Genomic DNA, 22,601 nt, shown 5'->3' with positions numbered 1-22,601 from the left:
CTGTGTCTAACATCGCTGATTTACTACTACCTCGCTACTCGTTTATAAGTAAGGTTAGAAGTTACATTAATATTTTTATAGCCTAAAGTAATTTAAGCCTATATTGTGTCTATTAGTGGAATTAACAATATTTCCAAACATTACAAGAATAAGTGAATGAGTTATTTCGTTTCTTGTACTAACAGTTATTTTTAATAATCGGTATTCACTCGGCTACCGTTATTTATTGCATTCAAGTTTATTTTTTTAATTAAAATATTTATATTTTTAAATTTTTGACAAAGATCTGATACCATTTTATCTTCATATACATTAAACAACATTAAAAAAAAAAAACAGGGAAATCCCCGATTTCAAATACGAACATTAAATTATTGGTATCTTTAGAAACCCGTAACCCGTATACTATATTCCAATGGTAAGACTAAAATTTACATGTTCTAAGCGATTTGCAAATTATATACAATTTTACATAAAAAGTTCCGATAACAACTTCGCTACGCCCACAGACTATTTAGAACTCGACCAATAGTGTGACGTCATTTCAAAGTCATCGTTGTCTATGTATCTATAATCCTACCATTGCCATAGTTACGTCATTCTCGACACGATGACGAATTTAAAAAAGTATTATATTTTTATACAATACAACCATTAGCCGAGTGTATCTTTAAAGCTAAGATCGAAATGCTTAGAAAAAAATGGAGATTAAAGAAAAAATATTCAAGAATATGATTTTTTTTTTCTATATTATTATTATTAATGTATTTTTAACGTTAAACATTTATACGTATTGATTTTATGAGTTGAAAGTTCAATTTAGTTTTACGAGATTCGATTTTGTCTATGATAAATATTTAATGAAGTAACAGCCTGTTAATGTCCCACTGCCGGGCTAAGGCCTCCTCTCCCTTTTGAGGAGAAGGTTGTGGAGCTTATTCCACCACGCTGCTCCAATGCGGGTTTACCAACCCGTATTACGAATACACATGTGGCAGAATTTCAATGAAATTAGACACATACAGGTTTCCTCACGATGTTTTCCTTCACCGTTAAGCACGAGATGAATTATAATCACAAATTAAGCACATGAAAATACAATGATTTCAAGCAAGATTCACGCGTTCTAACCACTGGGCCATCTCGACTTAAATATTTAATGAAACTCTTATTAAATTTCGTATCTGTACCATCGACAGATTTCTTTATTTCCATAGTAATCGTCCAGCAGTGGACGATAAGGATAATGGAGCATAAGGCTGAAAAAAAATACTAATTGTTGGATAACATCTATAATATGCGTTTTGTTATAATAACATTTCTATCTATGTATTTATATTTGATTCGAAACTGTGAATACTTTTGCTTTATCAATTTATTTGATACTATTGCTATGTCTAACTGCATTTGTAAAAAGAAAATGGCAGTTCCTAATTAATAATTTTTATCGTTTGTTTTTAATATATAGCCTTTTTCATGTAATTGATTTCGAAATAATTAAAACTTTTGAAACGAAGTTCCTCACCGCGCGGTACAACAGACACTCGTCAAAGAGCTAGGCCGACACAAGTGTATGACGTCGTCACGATACATCTGCTGTAGTGTGTTTGTGTGTTTACAAGTGTATGTACATGTATATATATATATATATATATATATATATATATATATATATATATATATATATATATATATATATATTGTTTAGGGGTGATTCATTAAATAATGCTGTCCTGCTCATTCAAATGGTAATCAAAGCTTTTAAAGATGATTTATCTATGTAATATATATATACAAACTCATTTATTAAATATATATATATTTAATAAATGAGTTAATTTGTTGTTCTTTATTTTTTGTACCGCCTTGTATATGTGTGTATGGTAAATTCTTAAGCCGTATATAGTTTATTTATTTTCATAATATCATGCCTGTTATTAAATACATAATATATAGCGAAATGAACTCCATTCCAACCGGATGTTCTACGACTCATCTCGTTTTATTTAATAAAAACTTTGTATATAAACCAATGATTGAAATAAAAAGCTATTTAGCTACAGACTAGTTAGTACCGATTTACAATTCTTGGCAGCGACGAATCTTAAAATTAATTTATTTACAACGAAATAAAAAGCGTGCAACTCAGTACACGTTACAGACATAAGCTGATACATTTCGCATCAGAAACGTTACACGTAAACGTTGCAAACATCTTAAAAATTAAAAATGTTTAGTTAAAGAAATACTTGGCCGGTAAACAAAAGCTTAAACTATATCAAACATATAAAAAAGTAAATATTAATAAAATTTAAATCGAAATTCTTATTTGTGATGTAATGTAAATTATAATATTCGAATAAGTATATAATTATTATTTAATTAAAATTGGGTATTTTTTTTTTGTATTTCTATGGAAATATTAATAATAGAACAATTTTTTTTTCTCTGTGACAGATTCGATTTCAGATTTCGTAAGCGGTTTTAAACTATATATATATATACATATATATATAATTTAATTTTCATTCAAATACCCAATAATATAATAAGAAATACATAAACAGTTTCGTTATTCGATCAGCCAGTTTAATGTAGGCGCAGTCAATTAATTACGCCCATTACTATATTCAAGAAACGAATCGTTTTACTTACGCTTGATATAATTGTCAAAAAAAAAAAAAAAAAACGTTTTAAGTGCAAAGGTACTCACGAGAATGGATGTGTAAATATGTGTGCGCGTACCGACCTCACGCTGACGTCATCACGCTCGCACCCTCAGTTAGGTACAGCGTGCCGAGCGCCAAGATGTCCACGCATCACTTAAGTTTCAAAATCGCAAGTATAGGAACGTGATCGTCTAGTTACGATTCGAACGCTGTCGGTCCCCGTCGTACGATTACGATTCGTGAAATATAGAAAGCGGTAGTTCAACAAATATATATCAGCTTTTAATTCATTCGAGACGCGATCGACCACGCTTAATTATTGTATTAAAAACATTCCGGTATTTTCACAAGACAGATTTCTTTTATAAGCGACGAGACAACAGATAATTATTTATCTGTAGTCTATTCCAATCGAAGCAGTAAACATAAACAAATCTTATATTAACGTATTCTATGCGATTTGCAAATTGATCGATTCTTGATAAATACATCTTTATTTATAACACAACTCTATTTTATAACTTCAATATCAGTTCCAAAGCTCCGATAGCAACTTAGACGATATTCAAATCGTGAATCCATAATGAATACCACAGACTATACGATATATCGACCAATGATATTGCGTCACCTCAAGTCGGTTGTTTATTTGTCTTTACTCTGTGGTTGGAATAGACTATATATATTAGAAAGACAGAACAGTTCAATACCTTTTTCTCCTCTATTTGCGAAGAAATTTTACGAGCTTTAGTGTTGCCAGTTAAAAAAGAAAGTTATAATTTTCAATATCTGGATTACCGGACGAACACTAATAAATATAAAAAGATATAATTAGAAATTATTATATAAATTTACCACACTCTAAAGACTTGCAATATCTCTTTGAACTCGAGTAAACTAACGTATTTATTAATTACGAAATTATACAAAATATTTATTAGGCAACGGTTACTTTGCAATTATTCGCAAACAAAATACAATAAATGCAATTTTATAATCACAATTTTTTTTTTTTATTTAGCGTTTTTATTTAAACATTTATAAGCATTTATGACACGAAGTTTAGACGTGATGTATTTTTTTTATTACTTAATCAGTGGCCAGTCGCAACTTCACTCGCAAAAACCTTTTATATGCATATAATAAGAATAAATTATGTAATATTTTTAAAATTTATAACAAGTAGAAGATGTACGCGGATTTCCTCTTGAAAGTAGTCGTTTTTGTTTTGCTTATTGGTCCTTCGAGCCGGATAAGGGCCAATAATTCATCGATGTAACTGTGTGTGTAGGGTTATGTGTAAAGTTGCGAGGGCCAACTCGTTTATATATAACGATATTTCAATATTAGATTATAAATCTGTCTCCGAAGCCTGTGTGTCAAGCCAGTGTCGTTCTCTATGCCGACGTCTGCGCGTGGACTCGCCCTATAACAAAAACTACAATGTAGAAAATGCATACAGCGTTTTGAATTTGAAAAAGGTTGTAGCGTACATGTCGAGAAGGTTAGAAAACGGTTAAGAGGCGACGAGTCGTGATTTTTTTTTAAATTTTATATTGCCCACTCGATGGTAAGTGGTTACAATCGCTCATAGACATTGGCGATGTAAGAAATATTAACTATCTCTTACTTCGTCAATGGGCCACCGCCCTTGGGGACTAAAATGATATGTCCCTTTGTGCCTGTAGTTACATTCACCCTTCATACAGGCAGCAATATTAAGTATTTAGCGGTAGAATATCCGATGAGTGTGCCCACCACCCTTGCCTAGGGGTTTCGTCATGGTTAATTCGACCGTGAGTCTAACCATAAACTAACCTTATGCTGCTCAACAGGTTTCTTCGTCTCGTGTAGAAGTGCGTTAGCTCGTTCGGTTTCCTGAGCTTCTTTCGCTATTAGCATTTCCTGAATAAAATGAACGAATCGTTTATAAATCGCATTGATATTACTGTTTGCGGTTATCCGCCACGTGTATCGTAACTTTGTAATATTCCGCAAATAGAAGACTAATTCAAAAATATTCCACAATAGAAAAATACCGCTCGCGTGGGCGGTTAGCCTAACAACGTGTATGCAAAATTTTATACTGACCAGTGGACTCCACCGCCCATAGAAAGTATTATTGTTTGGTAGTAGAATAAATAACAAGTGGGTGATACCGACTCAAACGAGCTTGCACAAAGCCCTACCCTTGATGGTAGTACTTTTGGTAGCCCTATCGGCTTTGTGTGTTAGAAGTTTGCGGTAAACATTAAAATAAATAATTGAAGTAGCTTGAACTGTATAAGGGATTTACTGTCGAGATACGAATCTTCGATCCACAAAAGGTCATTCTCACCTGCATCATAACCGCGGCCTCCATTTCCGCCATGCTGACACTGTCCATACAGCCTTCCTCTTCGTCCATGTCTGAAAAAAATACAAGAAATTTATGACCTTTAAATTTATTTATTTTTTAATTATATTTTGACAAAAATGATATTTGAATTTTAGCGTACGCACACTGCGTCGTGAATAATCAGTCAAGTAGCACAATTACAACTGATAATGTCTCCTTGAGACATTGTGTGGTGAGTACAGTCGCGGCGGCGGTCTGAGCGCCCCCCCCCACTCGCCGTGCGGCGAGTACAGTCGCGGCGGCGGTCTGAGCGCCCCCCCCACTCACCGTGCGGCGAGTACAGTCGCGGCGGCGGTCTGAGCGCCCCCCCCCACTCACCGTGCGGCGAGTACAGTCGCGGCGGCGGTCTGAGCGCCCCCCCCACTCACCGTGCGGCGAGTACAGTCGCGGCGGCGGTCTGAGCGCCCCCCCCACTCACCGTGCGGCGAGTACAGTCGCGGCGGCGGTCTGAGCGCCCCCCCCACTCACCGTGCGGCGAGTACAGTCGCGGCGGCGGTCTGAGCGCCCCCCCCACTCACCGTGCGGCGAGTACAGTCGCGGCGGCGGTCTGAGCGCCCCCCCCACTCACCGTGCGGCGAGTACAGTCGCGGCGGCGGTCTGAGCGCCCCCCCCCCCCTCACCGTGCGGCGAGTACAGTCGCGGCGGCGGCCTGAGCGCCCGCAGCGCGGCGGTGTCGCTCTTGAGGCGCGCGGCGTGCGCGCGGAGTCGCGCCTCGCACTCCTCGCTCCAAGGCTCCGCCCCGTCCTCCCACTCGCTGCTCCTGTTAACAATCACAATCATATGTTAAGAATAGTTTTGAATAATACTGACGTAACTTCAATTTGGAATCCATTATTAATTGACGTAATACAAGGAAACTCACTGATTATGATTCTGCCACGGACCAGGTGACAGCAACGGCTCGCCCCAAACCGGCGCGGCTTCCAGACGAGCGAGCAGACGCCGTGCCACCGCCTCTGCTGCTTCGCGCTGTACATCAGAAACTAATTAGTATAATTTGTTTTTGCATTATAGAGACTATAGAATATTGAAAGACGCGGCACGTTTATGCGCACACGCATACGGACGAATACACATGCAAACTACACACACACAGGCTTCATTCGCTTTCACGTTTCTGAATCGCACAGATGAGCTTTGATACTGAATACATACAGTTCAATAAAATTTGTAAAATGAATTTATTAAAAAAGTGAACACTATTTGAAATTCATCTAACAATATTAATGAATCTGTACTCATGTGTACCTCCGCGGTCCTCGTGCCGCTGGTCTCCTGCAGCGCGAGCAGCACGTCGTACGTCTCCAGCGCGCGGTCGGCGGCGCGCAGCGCGGAGCACAGCGCCACGGACGACGACTCCTGCAGTGCGCACGCGCACGACAACCTGGGGACCACGACATGCCGTTAGCTTGCGAATCGATTACAATGTGTTATCTGTAGACTTTAGGTGCAAAGACGCACAAGAAACGGTTATATATGTGTGTGTGTGTGTACCTGTGCGCGGTGTCGACGGCGCGGGCGAGCGCGGCGTCCAGCACGCGACAGTCGGCCGCGAGCCGCACGCAACGTGCGCGCCACGCACGAGCCGCCGCGCTCAGACCTGCGGACATTATTTTTGAAATATCACAATATATGTTTAAATATAGATGGATGGCGAACGACGATTCCTTGACAATTCGTTTATTTATTTTTGTGTATATTTCACGAATACTTCGCCAATTGTTGATATTTTTCATGAATAAATGATTCATTAAAGGTACTCCTCCAAGTAAATAAAAAAGAAAAATATCCACTACTAAGGTAAAAAACTAGAAAAATCTAAATGTCAAGGAGTTTCTGTTACGTGATAATAGATGGCGTTGGTAGTGAGTTAAATCGCGCTATAATTTGACCATTATTTGAATTACATAGAAAAAAATATATTTTGAGAAATGACATGATTTGATTTAAGCATTTATAACAACCTACCCACATTTAATACCTACTTTTAATACCCTATTAAACACATACTAGCCATATTAACAAAATAAAACTTAATTAAAAAAAAAAGACTTCACAAATTAGAAGGTTAGTAGTGGAGATTACCATCGTTGGAAGCCGACACCAAGGCCTCTCGGAGGTCGGCCTGCGCGCACACGTCCAACGCCAGTCGCTCGGCGGCCTCCACGCACCACGCCTGCGGAACGTTGAAAAAAACTTTGAACTTGAACTGACGTCATATTTATCATGGCTTCGTATGAAATGTCGTAGAAATTGCTATCGTTAAATTAAAGTGGATAAAAGTTGAGTAGCGATATAAAAATATTTTAAATGTCTCTCTGTGATTTCAAAATAACAGCCTCTTTATATGTTAATATCGCTTTTTGCGAGTTAACATTTCAATAATTTAGTTACACTTTCGCGGCTAAGCCGATTTTGATGATACGCAGGAAGCTTGAACTCCAGGGAGGGACATAAGCTATTGTTACCTAGAGTGGAGTCATCACAGCTGATGAAGCCATGGGTGGAAACTAGTCGTCTATAAATTCAATAATCACCTCATCTTCTGATATGTAGTTTGACTCTGTGTCCTCCGTCCGCCGGAGTCGAACCCGCGATGCAACCTTAGCTTCCCTAGACTCACAGCGACCTGAAACAGAAATATTGTAATACAATAACATTGAAGTAACGCTTGTGACGTCACCTTCTCTGAAACGCGCCGCATCTACTGGCATGAGTTTTATGTTTATTGTTTTAGCAGTTTTATTTAATAGTATCGATTTAATTCGGCTCGAAGGACCAAATATTAAAAGAAGCTAATAAACTTTTTTTTTTTAAATAGGTAGACGGGCAAATGGACCATAAGTGGTCACCACCGGCCAGACATCGGCGCTGTAAGAAGAAGGCACTCGAAGAGTGCGATTGACATTATAACAGTCCCACGAGGATGACCACCCAACATCAGAGAGGGAATCTAAAAAGAGGTGGCTTAGTCTTGAACAATGGGTCGTGCGTACCCGGCGAGGGCGGCAGCAGGCCCGGCGAGCCGCGCTGGCGCTCGCAGCTGTCCGCGCCGCCCGCCGCGCGCGCGTACTGGCAGCATCTGCACCGGTACGGTCAGTAGAGAAAGTTGCTTACACAGTGTATGGGGAGGTGTTCTCGAACATGACACTATTATTATTGTTTTAATTAAAATTTTATACACTTACGAAAGGCTCTTTAATGAACAAAGTATTAAACAATCAATAAAATATTCACATTTTTGTATGTGTTTAGGATTTTTTTTTCATTTTAAACTTAATTGTATGCAAAAATACATAACTCAATATAATATATTGCGTAAGAGGTGACTGTTTATAGAGAGATTGTAAACCCAACTTAAACAGGAACCATAGATAACAAAGTTTTGTTAAAGCGTCCCCTTGATTTAAAAATTAAGTTCTAACTTCTAAACTTTCAAATCATTGATTAAAACTATTCTATAAATAGTAGCAGAAATATCAGGACATACCTCGCAGTACTAACGCAAATCTCAGAGTCCCTCTCGGACAGCATTAGACTCGAGCACTGTTCAGACCCTTGTGGGGGGGAGACTTCCACTTTGGGAGTTTCCAATCTGAAAATAAGTATCAATTTTAAGTGCGTTCAAGTCAAATTGTTTTGCTTCAGGAGTATTACTCAAAAAGTTTATTATATAAACTAACTTAGAAACAGAATCTACAATACGTCCAAATAAACTTGCTATATATTATTACGTTCGCTTCACCCACGTGAAGAAGGGAGGGGGGTGTTTATTGGGTAACCTATGTAATTTTATATATGCATGTGTTAGCACTTTCTTGATTGCCTGTATCAGTCGGTTGAATATAACTTGTAATAAAATTACATCTGGCCATTAACTGTCATTATGGAAGAGGCCAACTGTCATGGCAGCGGTTTTTTTTTTTTTTGAGAAAATGGACGAGCTAAGAAATTAATTATTTTTGGAATAAGATTATATCGGAGAATAAATAACGTTATATTGACAACGGTGTCTCATTTCGGACCAACTTAAATATGCCAACGTGTATGCAAAATTTCGTGACCGTTTGAATTGTTAAAAATTAAAAGCGTAACAAGAAAACTTACATTCGCATATAAATTATAACCCTGTTATTATTTATTCTACCTCATATTAATTTAATTGTAAATACTTCCAATTACTATCAATTGAAGTGTCAAATCTAAGAGATACCGTGGCCATATTTTTTTTTAGATAATGTTAATTGATTACCTGATATTATCTGTGGCGCTGACATCAGTGTCGTCCGGTAGAGGCTCCACTTTCGGATCTTGAGGTGTTGGGAGCTCAGCTGGGCTTATGAGCGACGAGTTATCATTCTGCAAACGAATATATATTTAATTTATAGACACTATATTAACGCAGGGGTAAATTATTTGCAAAGGCGAAAACTGTATAATTGAAAACGTTTTAGGTTGCGTTAACATATAAGTTATTCATTTATTGTTACAGGGATGAAGCCTATGTACTATTTGTGAACAAATATTTAGCACTTTAGTTTGTCTGGAGTTGGTCTTAAATTTATTTGAAGATGTAGCCCACGACCAGGTGAAGTTAAATGAAATATTGTGAAAAGGAAATTATGACTCAAGTGATAAGTATTTGAATCTGTAGAAGACCAACTCTTGGTGATCGGTACCACCGCAGTCATCACATAAACTTCCGCGTACCGCCAGCCGATTGAGCCAGACGACGGACATAAGCATATCACCTTCGTTCCCAAGGTTTCTGACACATTCCAAGACATGGTTAAAATGTTTTGCAGTGATGACCAATAACCGTCATTGCCTATTTGCCAGTCTTAGTCCATCCTATCCATGACAACCGGCTCATTTAGGACTCCATCATCAACCACGTAATACCTGTTCCGTTTGCGACATGTCCGCATCATTGTCCAGTTCTCCGGCCGGCTGAGTCGTTGACTCGCATTCCTCTGAAAATTATGGAAAAAAATTACTTTATTTAATCATTCAGCATTATTCGATCTGTAGGGAAACACAGGGACAAAGTAAATAACTGTTTCTAAATATTCCACTGCCGAAAGCGATGTTTCTATCAAAACTTTGGTAGTAAAAACTTTTGTAGTTAAGTGGAGTTTATGAGTTATAAACTAGCAAAACCCGTGACGTCACCGGTAATTTCAGTTTGTGACGAAAAACCTTCGAAACTCACTTTTTTCCGTAATGCCTATTCGAATTATGAATATGAAATATTTACTTTAGTTTAATACTGGAAGTGTATAATAAAAAAAACATGTTTATTTTGGAATTGTTACGCAAATAGCCATATTAACTAAAGACGCAGTTATTTTGAAATCACAGACATACACTTGTATTGTATTAATTTGTATGAATCAAGATATATTAATCCAGAACTGTTGTAGTGCATAATATAGCACTTAACATTAGTTAGTAGTAACAGTAGTCCCACTGCTGGGTTAAGGCCTCCTCTCCCTTTTGAGGAGAAGGTTTAAAGCTTATCCAACACGCTGCTCCAATGCGGGTCGGTGGAATACACATGTGGGATAATTTCAATGAAATGCTGGTTTCCTCACGATGTTTTTCAAATCAAACACAAATCAAGGACATGAAAATTTATTGGTGCTTGCCCGGTTTTGAACCCACGATCATCGGTTAAGATTCACGTGTTCTAACCACTATCCATCTCAGCTATATTCCTTCTTTGATTGGAATAGGTTGTAGGTAGTTTACCACCAAATATAACTAAACGGCCTTCATCTAGGTGTGTTTGCACAAAGTCCTATACAAATATAATAAACTATAACTACGAATTAACTTTAACGACGGCTCTTTTAGAATCCGTCGCGCTAGACGATTCGCAATCACGTATTGAAATATACCTGAAATCTCCTCCTCGGGTATGGCCTTAGCTCGCTTATCAGCAGCCCTCCGCCGTACAAGCTCAGCTATAACGCCGTGCAACTCGGCGAGCCTTGCGTCGTGCGCGCGAGCCGCTGCGGCCGCACGTTGACGCTCCGAAGCGAGCGCGCGAGCGAGCGCGTCGCGTTCCGCCCGTAGTGTTACCACATCATCAACTCGGCCGCTGCTTTGGGTTGCCACCTAGAATGTGTAATAATTACGAATAAACACACAACAATTTACTATAAAAACTAAAAAATTATCAGTTTAAAAACCGTTGTATTCACAGGTGGTAACAACCATCGCACCATTACGGAAACGTTTCAATATGAATGCGTCAATGGTGACCGTTTCCAATTACGTACGTATGCATTGGAATGTATAATTGTTCTGTATTTAGAATACAAAGTTCCGATATATTAATTTGGCGATGACTAAAATATATATGTTAATCACTTTTCGTAAATAACGGATAGATATAAAGCAAATGGAAAATTAATGTGACTTCGATTCTGCATGCTCACGTGCTCAGCTCGTGGTTGCAACTTGGTGGAAATTATAAAGCGACTAGTTTTCGCCCGCGGCTTTGCACGGATTATGTCATTTCTTGGTTCTGAAGCTTGCTTTATACCAAATTTCATTAAAATTGGTTCACTGGTTCAGTTGTGTAAGCATTACAGACAGACTTGTTATCGAATTAAAAAAAATCGTATAGATTTAACGTGTTTGCTACTGTGCTATTGCGTCCGATTTCCTGTACCATCGGATTATGAGATGCAGGATAGACAGTGCTTCGCGTTTGCGCACACACACAGTATATGCCGTGCAGTTGGCAGGTATCCGATAAACAAGGCCGCTTGACCGTAATCGGTCAGGAGGACGTCATCATCAGCTTTCTATTTCATGTATTTAGAGACTGTATTTAACTAATTTTATTTCTAATGCCATACTTCTTTAGGCGCGTTGAGAGGAAAATTTAACGGCAGAACGGAAATGACGTCAAAAAATTACCACACGAAGAGTTAAATTTATACTTAAACATATTAGTTATTATTAAGCTCGTACTTTGAAAAAGTATAACTTTTAACATACATATAACACGGAACTTCGTTTTAGTAATAAGACATGGCTGAATAAAACGAAAACTGGAAGGGTCTAAAGTCCAGCCAGGCCAGGTTCAGCCAGCCAAGTCAGGTCCTGCGGCCCACTGGACTTTTGTGGTTGGCCCACCTCATGATTAAGACATATTTGTATGCCGTGACGGCGAACAACATGACGCTCTCTACTCCTTTGTGTGTATATATACTATGTACATCTATGTACATTGCTGTGTATAATTATTATAATAATAAAATTATATTTATTTTATTAAGGAAATAATGTGTTATTTATTAATTTATAATTATACTAGCGGACCCGGTAGACGTTGTCCAGCCATACAGATATTTTTTTTCATTGGGTACATACCGACAGCAGCCCCGCACCACCTACCAGGAAATTCAATCAAATCAAAATCGGTCCAGCCGTTTAGGTGACAAGCACACGTACAGAAAAATTGTGTATATTAAGATATTCATCTGTTTTAATAATAAAATATGTAAACAAAAGTATTTGTGAAGTTTAAATGAAGGTTCCGTCTGCGCAGTCGAGGTATATTGATTGACCTTGAAAAAGGTTTCAATAATAAGAAACCGCAGATAACGCTAAAAGTACCTTTGCCATTTAATTAATTGAGTTTAAAAAAAAAATCAATAAATGCGGCGTACTAATAATTAAAAGGTTATGTAGACTAGCCGCTTGTTCCACCTCCGTTCGGAGATAAATACCGCAGACCTGAGTAGAACCGGCGAAAGGATTAATAAACACGGGATATTTTACAATAATAAGTTTTAATACAATATAATACATATTTTTTAATTATAATGACCTTTGGGCGGCTTCATTTCCAAGGTGTGCAATCATATAAAATGTCATTGGTTTTGTAATACACACAGACGTTCCATAAAACTCACTCAAACACACAAAGCGCCGCCTGTGAATGTCCCACTGATGGGCTAAGGCCTCCTCTACCTTTTTAGAAGGTTTGGAGCTTGTTCCACCACGCTGCTCAAATGCGGGTTGGTGGAATACTGTAGTGTAGTATATAAGCAGCTGACACATGGTATTGAGGAGCAGTAATAAATTTATCTTCAAACCTTAAACATCTACTTTATTTACCTAGTCCCGTCCTTACATGGCGACCCTGCCATTTAAGGTTTGGTTTCGGGTTCTAACGAAGTGCAGTATAACAATATAATGTCGCTCTGTGTAATATTGGACATTCGTGTATTTAATTGTTCGAACGTTAGTAGCGTCATAATACAAAATGGGCAAAGAACAAAGTAAAGAACAAATTGTGATTGCACAAAATGCCGCAGGAGGCGTGAATTCGGCCGACGTGGAACTAATACACCAAAATCAGAAAGTGACAAATATAATTTTGGGTATTTTTCTTTTACTTTTAATTTTGGGGGCAAAGTTTGCCATATATAAATTATATAAACGCTGCCACATAAACTGGATGCGTCAGGAGATGGCCAGGAGCGCTTTCAGACGTTCGAGGCGTGGACCAGAGACTGGAGAAATAAATCAGGAACGTGTCGTTTAGCCTGGAGACGCATCAATAGATGCTTATAAAAAAAATAGGAGTGTAAAAGTGTGAAAAATATATAAAAGGAGAAGTGAAATAGTGTCATCAGCAAAGGTGTTATGGTATTATAGACAATAGATTTATTCATATTTTATCATTATTTTTAAGTGTATATTTTTAAGCCATTTTTTGTTATTTTTCGGTACTAAATATTATATTATGTTTCTTAAAGTTGTTAGAACAGAAATATTTAGAGGCAAAAAGTTTATATGACGAATATATAAAATATCGTGACGAGTTAAACTTTAATGCATCTAAAGGGTATATAAAAAAGGAATAGATAAATTACTTATTAGTTGCTTGCGAAGAAATTGAATCGTTTTATCAAAAAATTCAAACAACTTGTTTAGTTAGTGACCAAGATTTTAGCACCATGACTGACTTTGACATGAAAACTGCTACTTCTCTTCTACCTATTATGACAGGAGATGAAGAAGTTACTAAAAAATTAATAGATTGTATCGAATTCTATAGCCAAACCATTAGGAAAGAACATGAACAGTTACTTATTTCTTTTGTCCTTAAAACGCGTTTAACTAAAAATGCCAAATTACGTTTGTTATCTAACTATGAATCTTCCACAGAACTTATTGCCGACATGAAAAATAATCTGTTGACTAAGCAGTCAGCCACGGCACTACAAATAGAAATGTTAAAATCTAGACAAGGTTCGCAGAGTATTGAGGAATTTGGTAAGAAACTTGAGGATTTATTTGTTGAATTGACTATTTCCCAAGCTAACGGTGACGATAACGCGTTTAAAATATTGAGACCCGTAAACGAAAAATTAGCAATACAGCGATTCACCGAAGGTTTGAGGAACAGTCGATTAAGCACTATTTTAGCGGCCCGCAACTACTCAGAGCTGAAAGATGTTATAAGAGCAGCCAAAGACGAGGAACTGTCGCGTCAAGGCTCTTTTACATCAGCTGGAACGATTTTCACGACTCAACATCGAGGTAAGTACCAACCATCTTATAGGGGGCATAGTAGAGGTCGAGTATTAAACAACGCACGCCAACATTACACGCCAAATAGTTCATTTAGGCCGATGCCGAATCAAACATCTAGTTTATACCACCGAGGAAACAATAGAGGATCCACAAGTAATTCTCGAGGACGCGGACATAATTTTGAACGTGCAGTATCGCGAGGTAGAAATAATAACGGTAGAAAACAGCATGGGTATCTTATGAATCAATCCCAAAACGATATACAGGTTACTACTTCGGAAAATAACCAAAACTTAGAGTTTTTTCGATCCTAACTTTATTCTAGCATGCAATACATATAATAATTTCGTAGAGTTTACAATATTAGGTACCAAATATAGAATGCTAATTGACACGGGCGCCTCGATGTCAGTGATTAAATACGATGTAATAAGAGATAGGAATATTCCAATACATCCAAAACGCGTAGCCGTAAATGGTATTGGTGGCACCTCGTACACCGAGGGCTATGTTTACATACCGTTTACCTTATGTGGAATAGAATTCAAACATAAGTTTTATGTCTTAAAGAATTTGCCTTGTATTCAAGATGGTTTAATCGGACAAGAATTTTTAACTAATTATAATTGTGTAGTAAATTACGAAAATAATACATTTACTTTAAATAGCTTCGACAAACCAATTACGCTCTCCTTAGGTTTAGGAAAATTAGGTAAAAATACATTTATAAAGGTACCTCCGAGGTGTGAAAAGTTTTTTCAAGTTGATTCTTATTTGAATGAATCGTGTGTTATATTTCCCAGAGAATTGTGTGAAGGTGTATTTATCGCTGGAAGTATCTGTCAACCGAAAGAGGGAAAAATATTTATTCAAATTTTAAATACTCGCGAAACAGAAATTAATCTTAGTTATTTTAGGCCTGAAATTGATTTATTATCGAATTATAATATTTGTTCGTTTAACAAAGAAAATTTGGACGGAAAAAGAGTTCGGAAATTATTATCATTAATTAAATTGAATCATTTGAACAAAGAAGAAAGCATTAGTATACAAAGTATTTGTGCGAAATATGCTGACGTATTTTTCTTGCCAGGAGACAAGTTAGGTACGTGTAATCTTTACGAACAAAATATACAACTAAAAGCTAATACGAATCCGGTCTATACTAAACAATATAGATTACCGTTTTCTCAACGTGATGAAATAGAAAAACAAGTTCAAAAAATGTTGGCCAATGATATTATCGAACCCGCTAACAGCGAATGGTCTAGCCCAGTACTATTAGTACCTAAAAAATCAGAAGATAATAATAAAAGCTGGCGTTTAGTGATAGATTTTCGGAAATTGAATGATTGTATAATGCATGACAAATTTCCCCTTCCGAATATAAGTGATATATTAGACTCACTTTCAGGAGCTATTTATTTTTCTCAATTAGATTTAACACAAGCTTATTATCAAACGAAGCTAAATGCTGACAGTAGGAAATATACCGCATTCACAACACCGTCTGGCCAGTATCAAATGACCCGTATGCCTATGGGTTTGAAAACCAGTCCTGGTTCATTTTCACGCTTAATGACAGTAGCAATGTCGGGACTTAATTACGATAAATGTTTTGTATATTTGGATAATTTAATTTGTTTCGGAAGAAATTTAGATAGTCATAATAAAAATTTGTTAGATATTTTAACAAGGCTTAGAAAAGTTAATTTAAAATTAAATCCTGATAAGTGCGATTTTCTTCGAAAAGAAATTTTATACCTCGGACACGTGGTATCAGCGGACGGCATTAAACCAGATCCAGAAAAAATTAAGGCGTTAATTAATTATCCGGTTCCTAAAAACGTAGACGAGCTCAAACGATTTGTAGCCTTTGCGAACTATTATCGAAAGTTTATTCCGAATTTCGCCCAAATCTGTATTCCATTAAATGATTTATGTCGTAAAAATGTAATATTTAATTGGAATAAAAACTGTCAAAAATCATTTAGTACTTTAAAAGAAATGTTAATGAGCCCTCCAATATTACAATATCCTATTTTCGATTATAATAACACATTTATACTACAGACAGACGCCTCAGGGTATGCAATAGGTGCGATTTTATGTAATGCTGATCGTAGACCAATAGCTTACGCCAGTCGTAGTTTAAATAAAGCTGAACGTAGGTATCCAACGATTGAGAAAGAGCTTTTAGCGATTGTTTGGTCTGTTAAATATTTTAGACCGTATCTCTATGGACGAAAGTTCATTATAGAAACAGATCATAGACCCTTAATATTTTTATACAATATGACAGATCCTTCCAGTAGATTGTTAAAATTTCGGCTAATACTTGAAGAGTATGATTTTAAGGTTACTTATGTGAAAGGGTGTGATAATGTAGCTGCAGATGCATTGTCACGCATAGAAATTAGTAGTGAAGAATTAAAGGCGATGAATGATCATATTTTGTCAGTACTTACAAGGGCACAAAAGAAGAAGCTTGATGAAAAACCTTGTAATTCTACTTCGGTTTCTAATATTTCTTCTGACGATTGGACTGATCACCCAAGAGTTGTAGAGATGTTAAAACTACCGAAGTATTACACGGAGTTGGTATTTGTGAATGAAGAAGAATGGAGAAAGTTTAAAAAATGCGTATCATTAGAGCGTGGTGATTATGCATACTCGTCGTCAAATCGTACAATTTTTGTGAAACTGTTTACCCAATCCCAGTGTACACGAGCTGTCTCTGTGAGGGAAATGGAATCATTTTGTATCGATTTAAAAATAAATACGTTATATGTAATAAAAGATGAGAATAATTTTCAAATAATTAAAGAGCTAGCTCAGGTTATTACTAAAATGCGTAAGTGGTCCGGACCCCGTTTATGCGTAATTAAAGGAGTTACAAAAATTATAGACGACGATACGAAAAGAGTTATATTAAACGATTATCATATCCTGCCCACTAGCGGACACGCAGGAATAAGACGTATGTTAAATAACATTCGTAAAAAATATTTTTGGCCAGGATTAGAGCATGATGTTAAGCTTTTTGTAAAAAAATGTAGTAAATGTCAACGTTATAAATATTTAAATACCATAAAAGAACCTATGACCATAACGGACTGTGGAAATTCAGCTTTTGATAAGATTTATTTAGATTTGGTAGGTCCATTGACAAGAGATAATAATTATAATTACATTTTAACGCTCCAATGCGACCTCACCAAATATGTCGAGGCATATCCGATAGCAGGTAAGGATGCGCGCACAGTAGCTACAACTCTAGTAAATAATTTTATACTTAGATATGGCATCCCTCGGCAGATCGTGACCGATAGAGGAACTGAATTTATAAATTCTACAATGGAAGAGGTTTGTAAAATTTTAAATATAAGTCAATTACAGTCTACAGCCTTCCACCATCAGACCTTAGGATCACTTGAAAATAGTCATAAACATTTAACATTTTATTTAAGAATGCAAGTTAACAGTCATAGTCAGGAATGGAGTTCATGGATTCCTTACTGGTGTTTTTCGTATAACACTTCTGTACACTCGAGTACAAAATTTACTCCATACGAATTAGTGTTTGGCAAACAATGTAACTTACCAAGTAATCTTAGGTCGACAATAGATCCAATTTACAATTTTGATGATTATGCAATAGAACTAAAATACCGGTTACAAAAGTCACAAAATGATGCTAAAACAAACCTCATAAATTGTAAAACTTTAAGAAAAATAAAATATGATAGAAGTATAAACCCAGTGGAGTATAAACAAGGAGACTTAGTATTGGTTAAAAATGAAAATATTAGCAAACTTGATCCATTATATTTAGGTCCATATACAGTTGTTAAAGATTTATCACCGAATGTTGTAATTTTAGTCAATGGTAAAGAAAAAACTGTTCATAAAAATAGGACAAGACTTTATGTTGAATGATCATTAAACATATTGTTTATTAAGACTTGTGATTATGACTGTACCTATTATGATATTTGATATTAAATTTCAGCACTGCATTATTATACCTTTGTTTACATATTTGTTTTATTTTGTTTAATTATTATTATATTCAATTTTATTTTACTTTTTCATATTGTATTTTGATAAAAAAAATGTTAATGTATCCAACATTTTTTTTTGTTTGGTAGGGCATGTAGTGTAGTATATAAGCAGCTGACACATGGTATTGAGGAGCAGTAATAAATTTATCTTCAAACCTTAAACATCTACTTTATTTACCTAGTCCCGTCCTTACAATACACAAGTGGCAGAAATTCAGTGAAATTCGACACATGCAGGTATCCTCACGATGTTTTCCTTCACCGTCAAGCAAGAGATGAATTATAATAACAAATTAAGCACATGTAAATTCAGAGGTGCTTGCCCGGGTTTGAACCCACGATCATCGGTTAAGATTCACGCGTTCTTACCACTGGGCCATCTCGGCTTTTTTTTCACACGCACACAAAAACTTCACCAAAACTTAAGACACTACACACTACTACACCAAAAGTTTAAGAGTTCAGTGACATAAAGACATTTAGAACAATTATTTATATTAAGGTAAAAAAGCGCAAAACATTTGTTTATATTTTATGAAGGATATATAAAAGTTCTAATCAATTACCGTGCTTTTGTAATATAATTGGCGGAAAAGAGAAACTACTAAGCTTCTCGGCGGATCCACTCAGTAAATAAACATCCCATTAGCTTTATATTTTACCAGTTTTCGCGTGCTGCTTTACCCGCGTGTAAGGGGTGAGGGGGGGGAGCTGCTCGTGTTAGGGCAGTTATAATGTCACTTACATGGAAACAAAAAAATTAGGTGATCGTAAGGTATTACCACTTACTATTATTAAATTGCATGATGAGTTAGCCTATAATTGCGATGTATAGTGTTAATAAGTGGAATTGTTATTTTCTGGGACAGACATGTAAAAACATTGTACATTGTGTTGGCTTCCTATAAAATAAATAAATAAACTTACTAATTTCATGTACTTTATTTTAAAGTGGGTAGTTTTCAATATGTTCCGATGATATCTTAAATACATTAAACGAGCTCACGGCAATTTATTATAAAACTGTACTCCATAGTTAAGCATTATTTTTCCGAGCTGGGTTGGTGTTAGATAAGACTACATATGTGCACATTTACTAATTTGAGAAGTATTTTTCGTACTGGTAACACACAGGCATTATTAGTTGTCAATATTGACATTTGTTAATTTGACATTACACATAGAAATAACTCGTATTGTTATTTTTGTATTTATTTTTATAAGTTAATAAACTTCTGTAGAAATGATGATTTCGTTAAATGGCGACAAGAATCCTCTAGGTGCAAAATGAATCAGCTCTCCCGACACCAGAGGAGGCAATAAGACTCTTAAGTTTAGTTAAATAGTTACGCGTGTTGAGTTAGCCATGTGCCCAAAACGATGCCCATCAGAAATTCAACCATCACCACAATATCTTACCGTATGAAAGCCATTCTGTCCTGGAACTGGGGGAGCAGTCACCGGCCGCAAGCTGGAATACCTCCAGGACGACTCTCGGGATATCTCTTCATCGCCCACATTTGGACAGCACAGATACCAGCTCCGACTCCTCCTGACTCCCGTTGCTGTGTCTAACTGAGTGAGCGGCACGCGTCCAACAATTTCCAATTCAGCTAGCAGAGGCTCTTTCTCCTTTGGTTCCGGCATAGGGAAGGTTCCAGCAGTAGAGTAAGTCTCCCCAACTTTCACGCCATTCTCTGGTGTAGTGTACTCCGGCGACCACCTATCACGTAGCGGTGGTACATCTTTAGTGGCACCATCGTTGATAACTTCATTAGTCTCAGCATACTCGCTAAGTTCATTTAAGTGCTGATCGTCTTTGTCTGGTGGGCAGCCATCTTGTTCCTGGGCGCCATTTTGCCGTTTGATTTTCTCAAGGTCGGCGTAGTAATACGCAGTCGAGCGTGGTGGCTCGACATTTAAAGTGCGAGTTCCGGCCATTTTATGTATTTTTGCACTACATTTTAATTATTTATTAACAGATAAATACATTGTCACATATTTATATATATGTTTCTTTGATATCTACTTTAAAATTTAAAAAAATATGGTAAACATAATGCGGGCGTTTAGTCAAACATATAGTTATCTCTTTCTAACATCATTAATTTGATATTGGCAAAAGAAGACAGCATCGTTTAACAAAACACCCCTAAAGGAAATTTTTAGTAACGCCAATAAGTTTTTATATGCAATCGGTTTGTAAATTAAATTAAAAGCCATGAATGAAACGTAGTGTAGTTTTTTTATGTTAAATTCGGATTTATTTATACGGAACCTTCATATTATATATAAAACTAGATTCAACCGTGTACGATGGGGTTCAGATGGTAGGTATGGTTTAGTGTTTTCAAACCATCCAGGCTCCCATTAAATATACACACAAAATTTCGTCCAAATCGGGCAAGCCGTTTAGGAGCAGATAGGGGAAAAACACGTACAGAATTATTATTAAGATATAAATGGGAAGCTGAGTTTGTCTTAAGTATTCAACCGATTATTATTTTTTATATACGTGGTCCGGGATACAGAAAAAGCCAGTTCACCAGATCACATTCCTTCCATCTCACGCGGGAATAAAGCCGTGCCACCACATGCTCCTCAAGCCGTTTCCTTCACCGAGAACGAGATGAATTATAAACACAAACCCTGGGTTCGAAGTTACTGTCAACGATTAAGATCAATATACCACTGTACCATCTCGGGTCAACAGTAAATAAATTAAGGAATACGTGTAAAAGCTCAACACACAAAGCACCGTTAGATTGAGTTACGATTTCACGCATCCAGCGCGAGTACAGCGCTTTATAATAGCGCCACCCTTTTAAACGTTCCTTCTCAACCCTCTCAACTTCGCCAGACTGCATATAATGGTGCGATTAATGCATAAACACGTAATGCTTAACTATGTTTAGAGAGAGAGCCGTGATGGCTCAGTGGCTAGAACAGATGTCAACTGAAGAGCACATTTAACTTAATTTAACTTGCAATGTTATGTTTTAAGGTCAAATGTTGTAAACAAATTAGAACAACTTCCACGTATCCTATGTAGTTGAAATTTAATACCTCGGTTCAGTTCCGATGACAATGCATTTCTGTGTTAAGCTGGAATTGATTCCACAACCAGGATTGGCTCGGCATGGGCAAGAATTTCGGTATATTTTAGTATTTAAAAACACTTTTTGCCGTTAATTTTTATATATTTATAAATAAGTAAAGTAACAGCACGCAAATGCCCCACAAATGGGCTAATACCTTTCCTCCTTTTTGAGAAGGTTTGGAGCTTACACCACCAGGCTGTTCCAATGCGAGGTGGTATACGTGGCTGATTTTCATTCACCACATACGGTTTCTTCAGATTAAACATGTCTAATTCAGTAAAACATTTATGGATCTGCATGCTACGATTTTTTTTCTACTCGTAATTGCATTTCATTTTATTGTTAACATTAAAGCCCTTCAATAGCCACCAAACAATAACAAACAGAAGAGGCGAAGGTGCTGTTTTGTCTTTGTCTCTTGATTTATATATTAACTTATACTATGTTTACTGGTGGTAGAGCTTTGTGCAAGCTCGTCTGGGTAGGTACCACCCACTCATCAGATATTCCGCCGCAAAACAGCAGTACTTGTTATTGTTGTGTTCCGGTTTGAAGGGTGAGTGAGCCAGTGTAATTACAGGCACACGGGACATAAAATCTTAGTTCCCAAGGTTGGTGGCGCATTGGCAATGTTTGACATTTCTTACAATGCCAACGTCTAAGGGCGTTTGGTGACCACTTACCATCAGTTGGCCCATATGCTCGTCCGCCTTCCTATTCTATATAAAAAAAATACACATATAACGTTTATATCGCAACACATATAATCCTATTGGTTTAAATAAAACTCAAAATCGGCATGGCTTTT

At 36.8% G+C, this 22,601-nt stretch overlaps 1 protein-coding gene across 4 annotated transcripts in view; it reads right to left on the bottom strand.

Annotated features, from left to right (window-relative positions):
* Positions 1-1,684: 1,684 nt before the first annotated feature.
* LOC126779931 (uncharacterized) overlaps positions 1,685-22,601 on the bottom strand; it is a 32,822-nt gene continuing 11,905 nt past the window's right edge. For all 4 annotated transcript variants that reach the window (XM_050504133.1, XM_050504134.1, XM_050504135.1 and 1 more), the window contains exons 2-16: positions 20,112-20,720; positions 10,968-11,187; positions 9,970-10,040; positions 9,320-9,426; positions 8,558-8,662; positions 8,064-8,149; positions 7,605-7,696; positions 7,153-7,243; positions 6,562-6,667; positions 6,316-6,451; positions 5,930-6,036; positions 5,688-5,827; positions 5,008-5,078; positions 4,488-4,574; positions 1,685-4,095 (exon numbers count right to left, since the gene is read on the bottom strand). In XM_050504133.1, the coding sequence (XP_050360090.1) occupies positions 4,021-4,095; positions 4,488-4,574; positions 5,008-5,078; positions 5,688-5,827; positions 5,930-6,036; positions 6,316-6,451; positions 6,562-6,667; positions 7,153-7,243; positions 7,605-7,696; positions 8,064-8,149; positions 8,558-8,662; positions 9,320-9,426; positions 9,970-10,040; positions 10,968-11,187; positions 20,112-20,633 (2,016 nt within the window). In that variant the 5' untranslated portion in view covers positions 20,634-20,720 and the 3' untranslated portion in view covers positions 1,685-4,020. The remainder of the gene's footprint in view (positions 4,096-4,487; positions 4,575-5,007; positions 5,079-5,687; positions 5,828-5,929; positions 6,037-6,315; positions 6,452-6,561; positions 6,668-7,152; positions 7,244-7,604; positions 7,697-8,063; positions 8,150-8,557; positions 8,663-9,319; positions 9,427-9,969; positions 10,041-10,967; positions 11,188-20,111; positions 20,721-22,601) is intronic.

The sequence above is a fragment of the Nymphalis io genome, chromosome 30, assembly GCF_905147045.1.
Source record: "Nymphalis io chromosome 30, ilAglIoxx1.1, whole genome shotgun sequence".
In the NCBI taxonomy this organism is placed as follows: domain Eukaryota; kingdom Metazoa; phylum Arthropoda; class Insecta; order Lepidoptera; family Nymphalidae; genus Nymphalis; species Nymphalis io.
The sequence above is the reverse complement of the archived record's forward strand: the minus strand, read 5'-3'. Positions and strand labels throughout refer to the sequence as shown.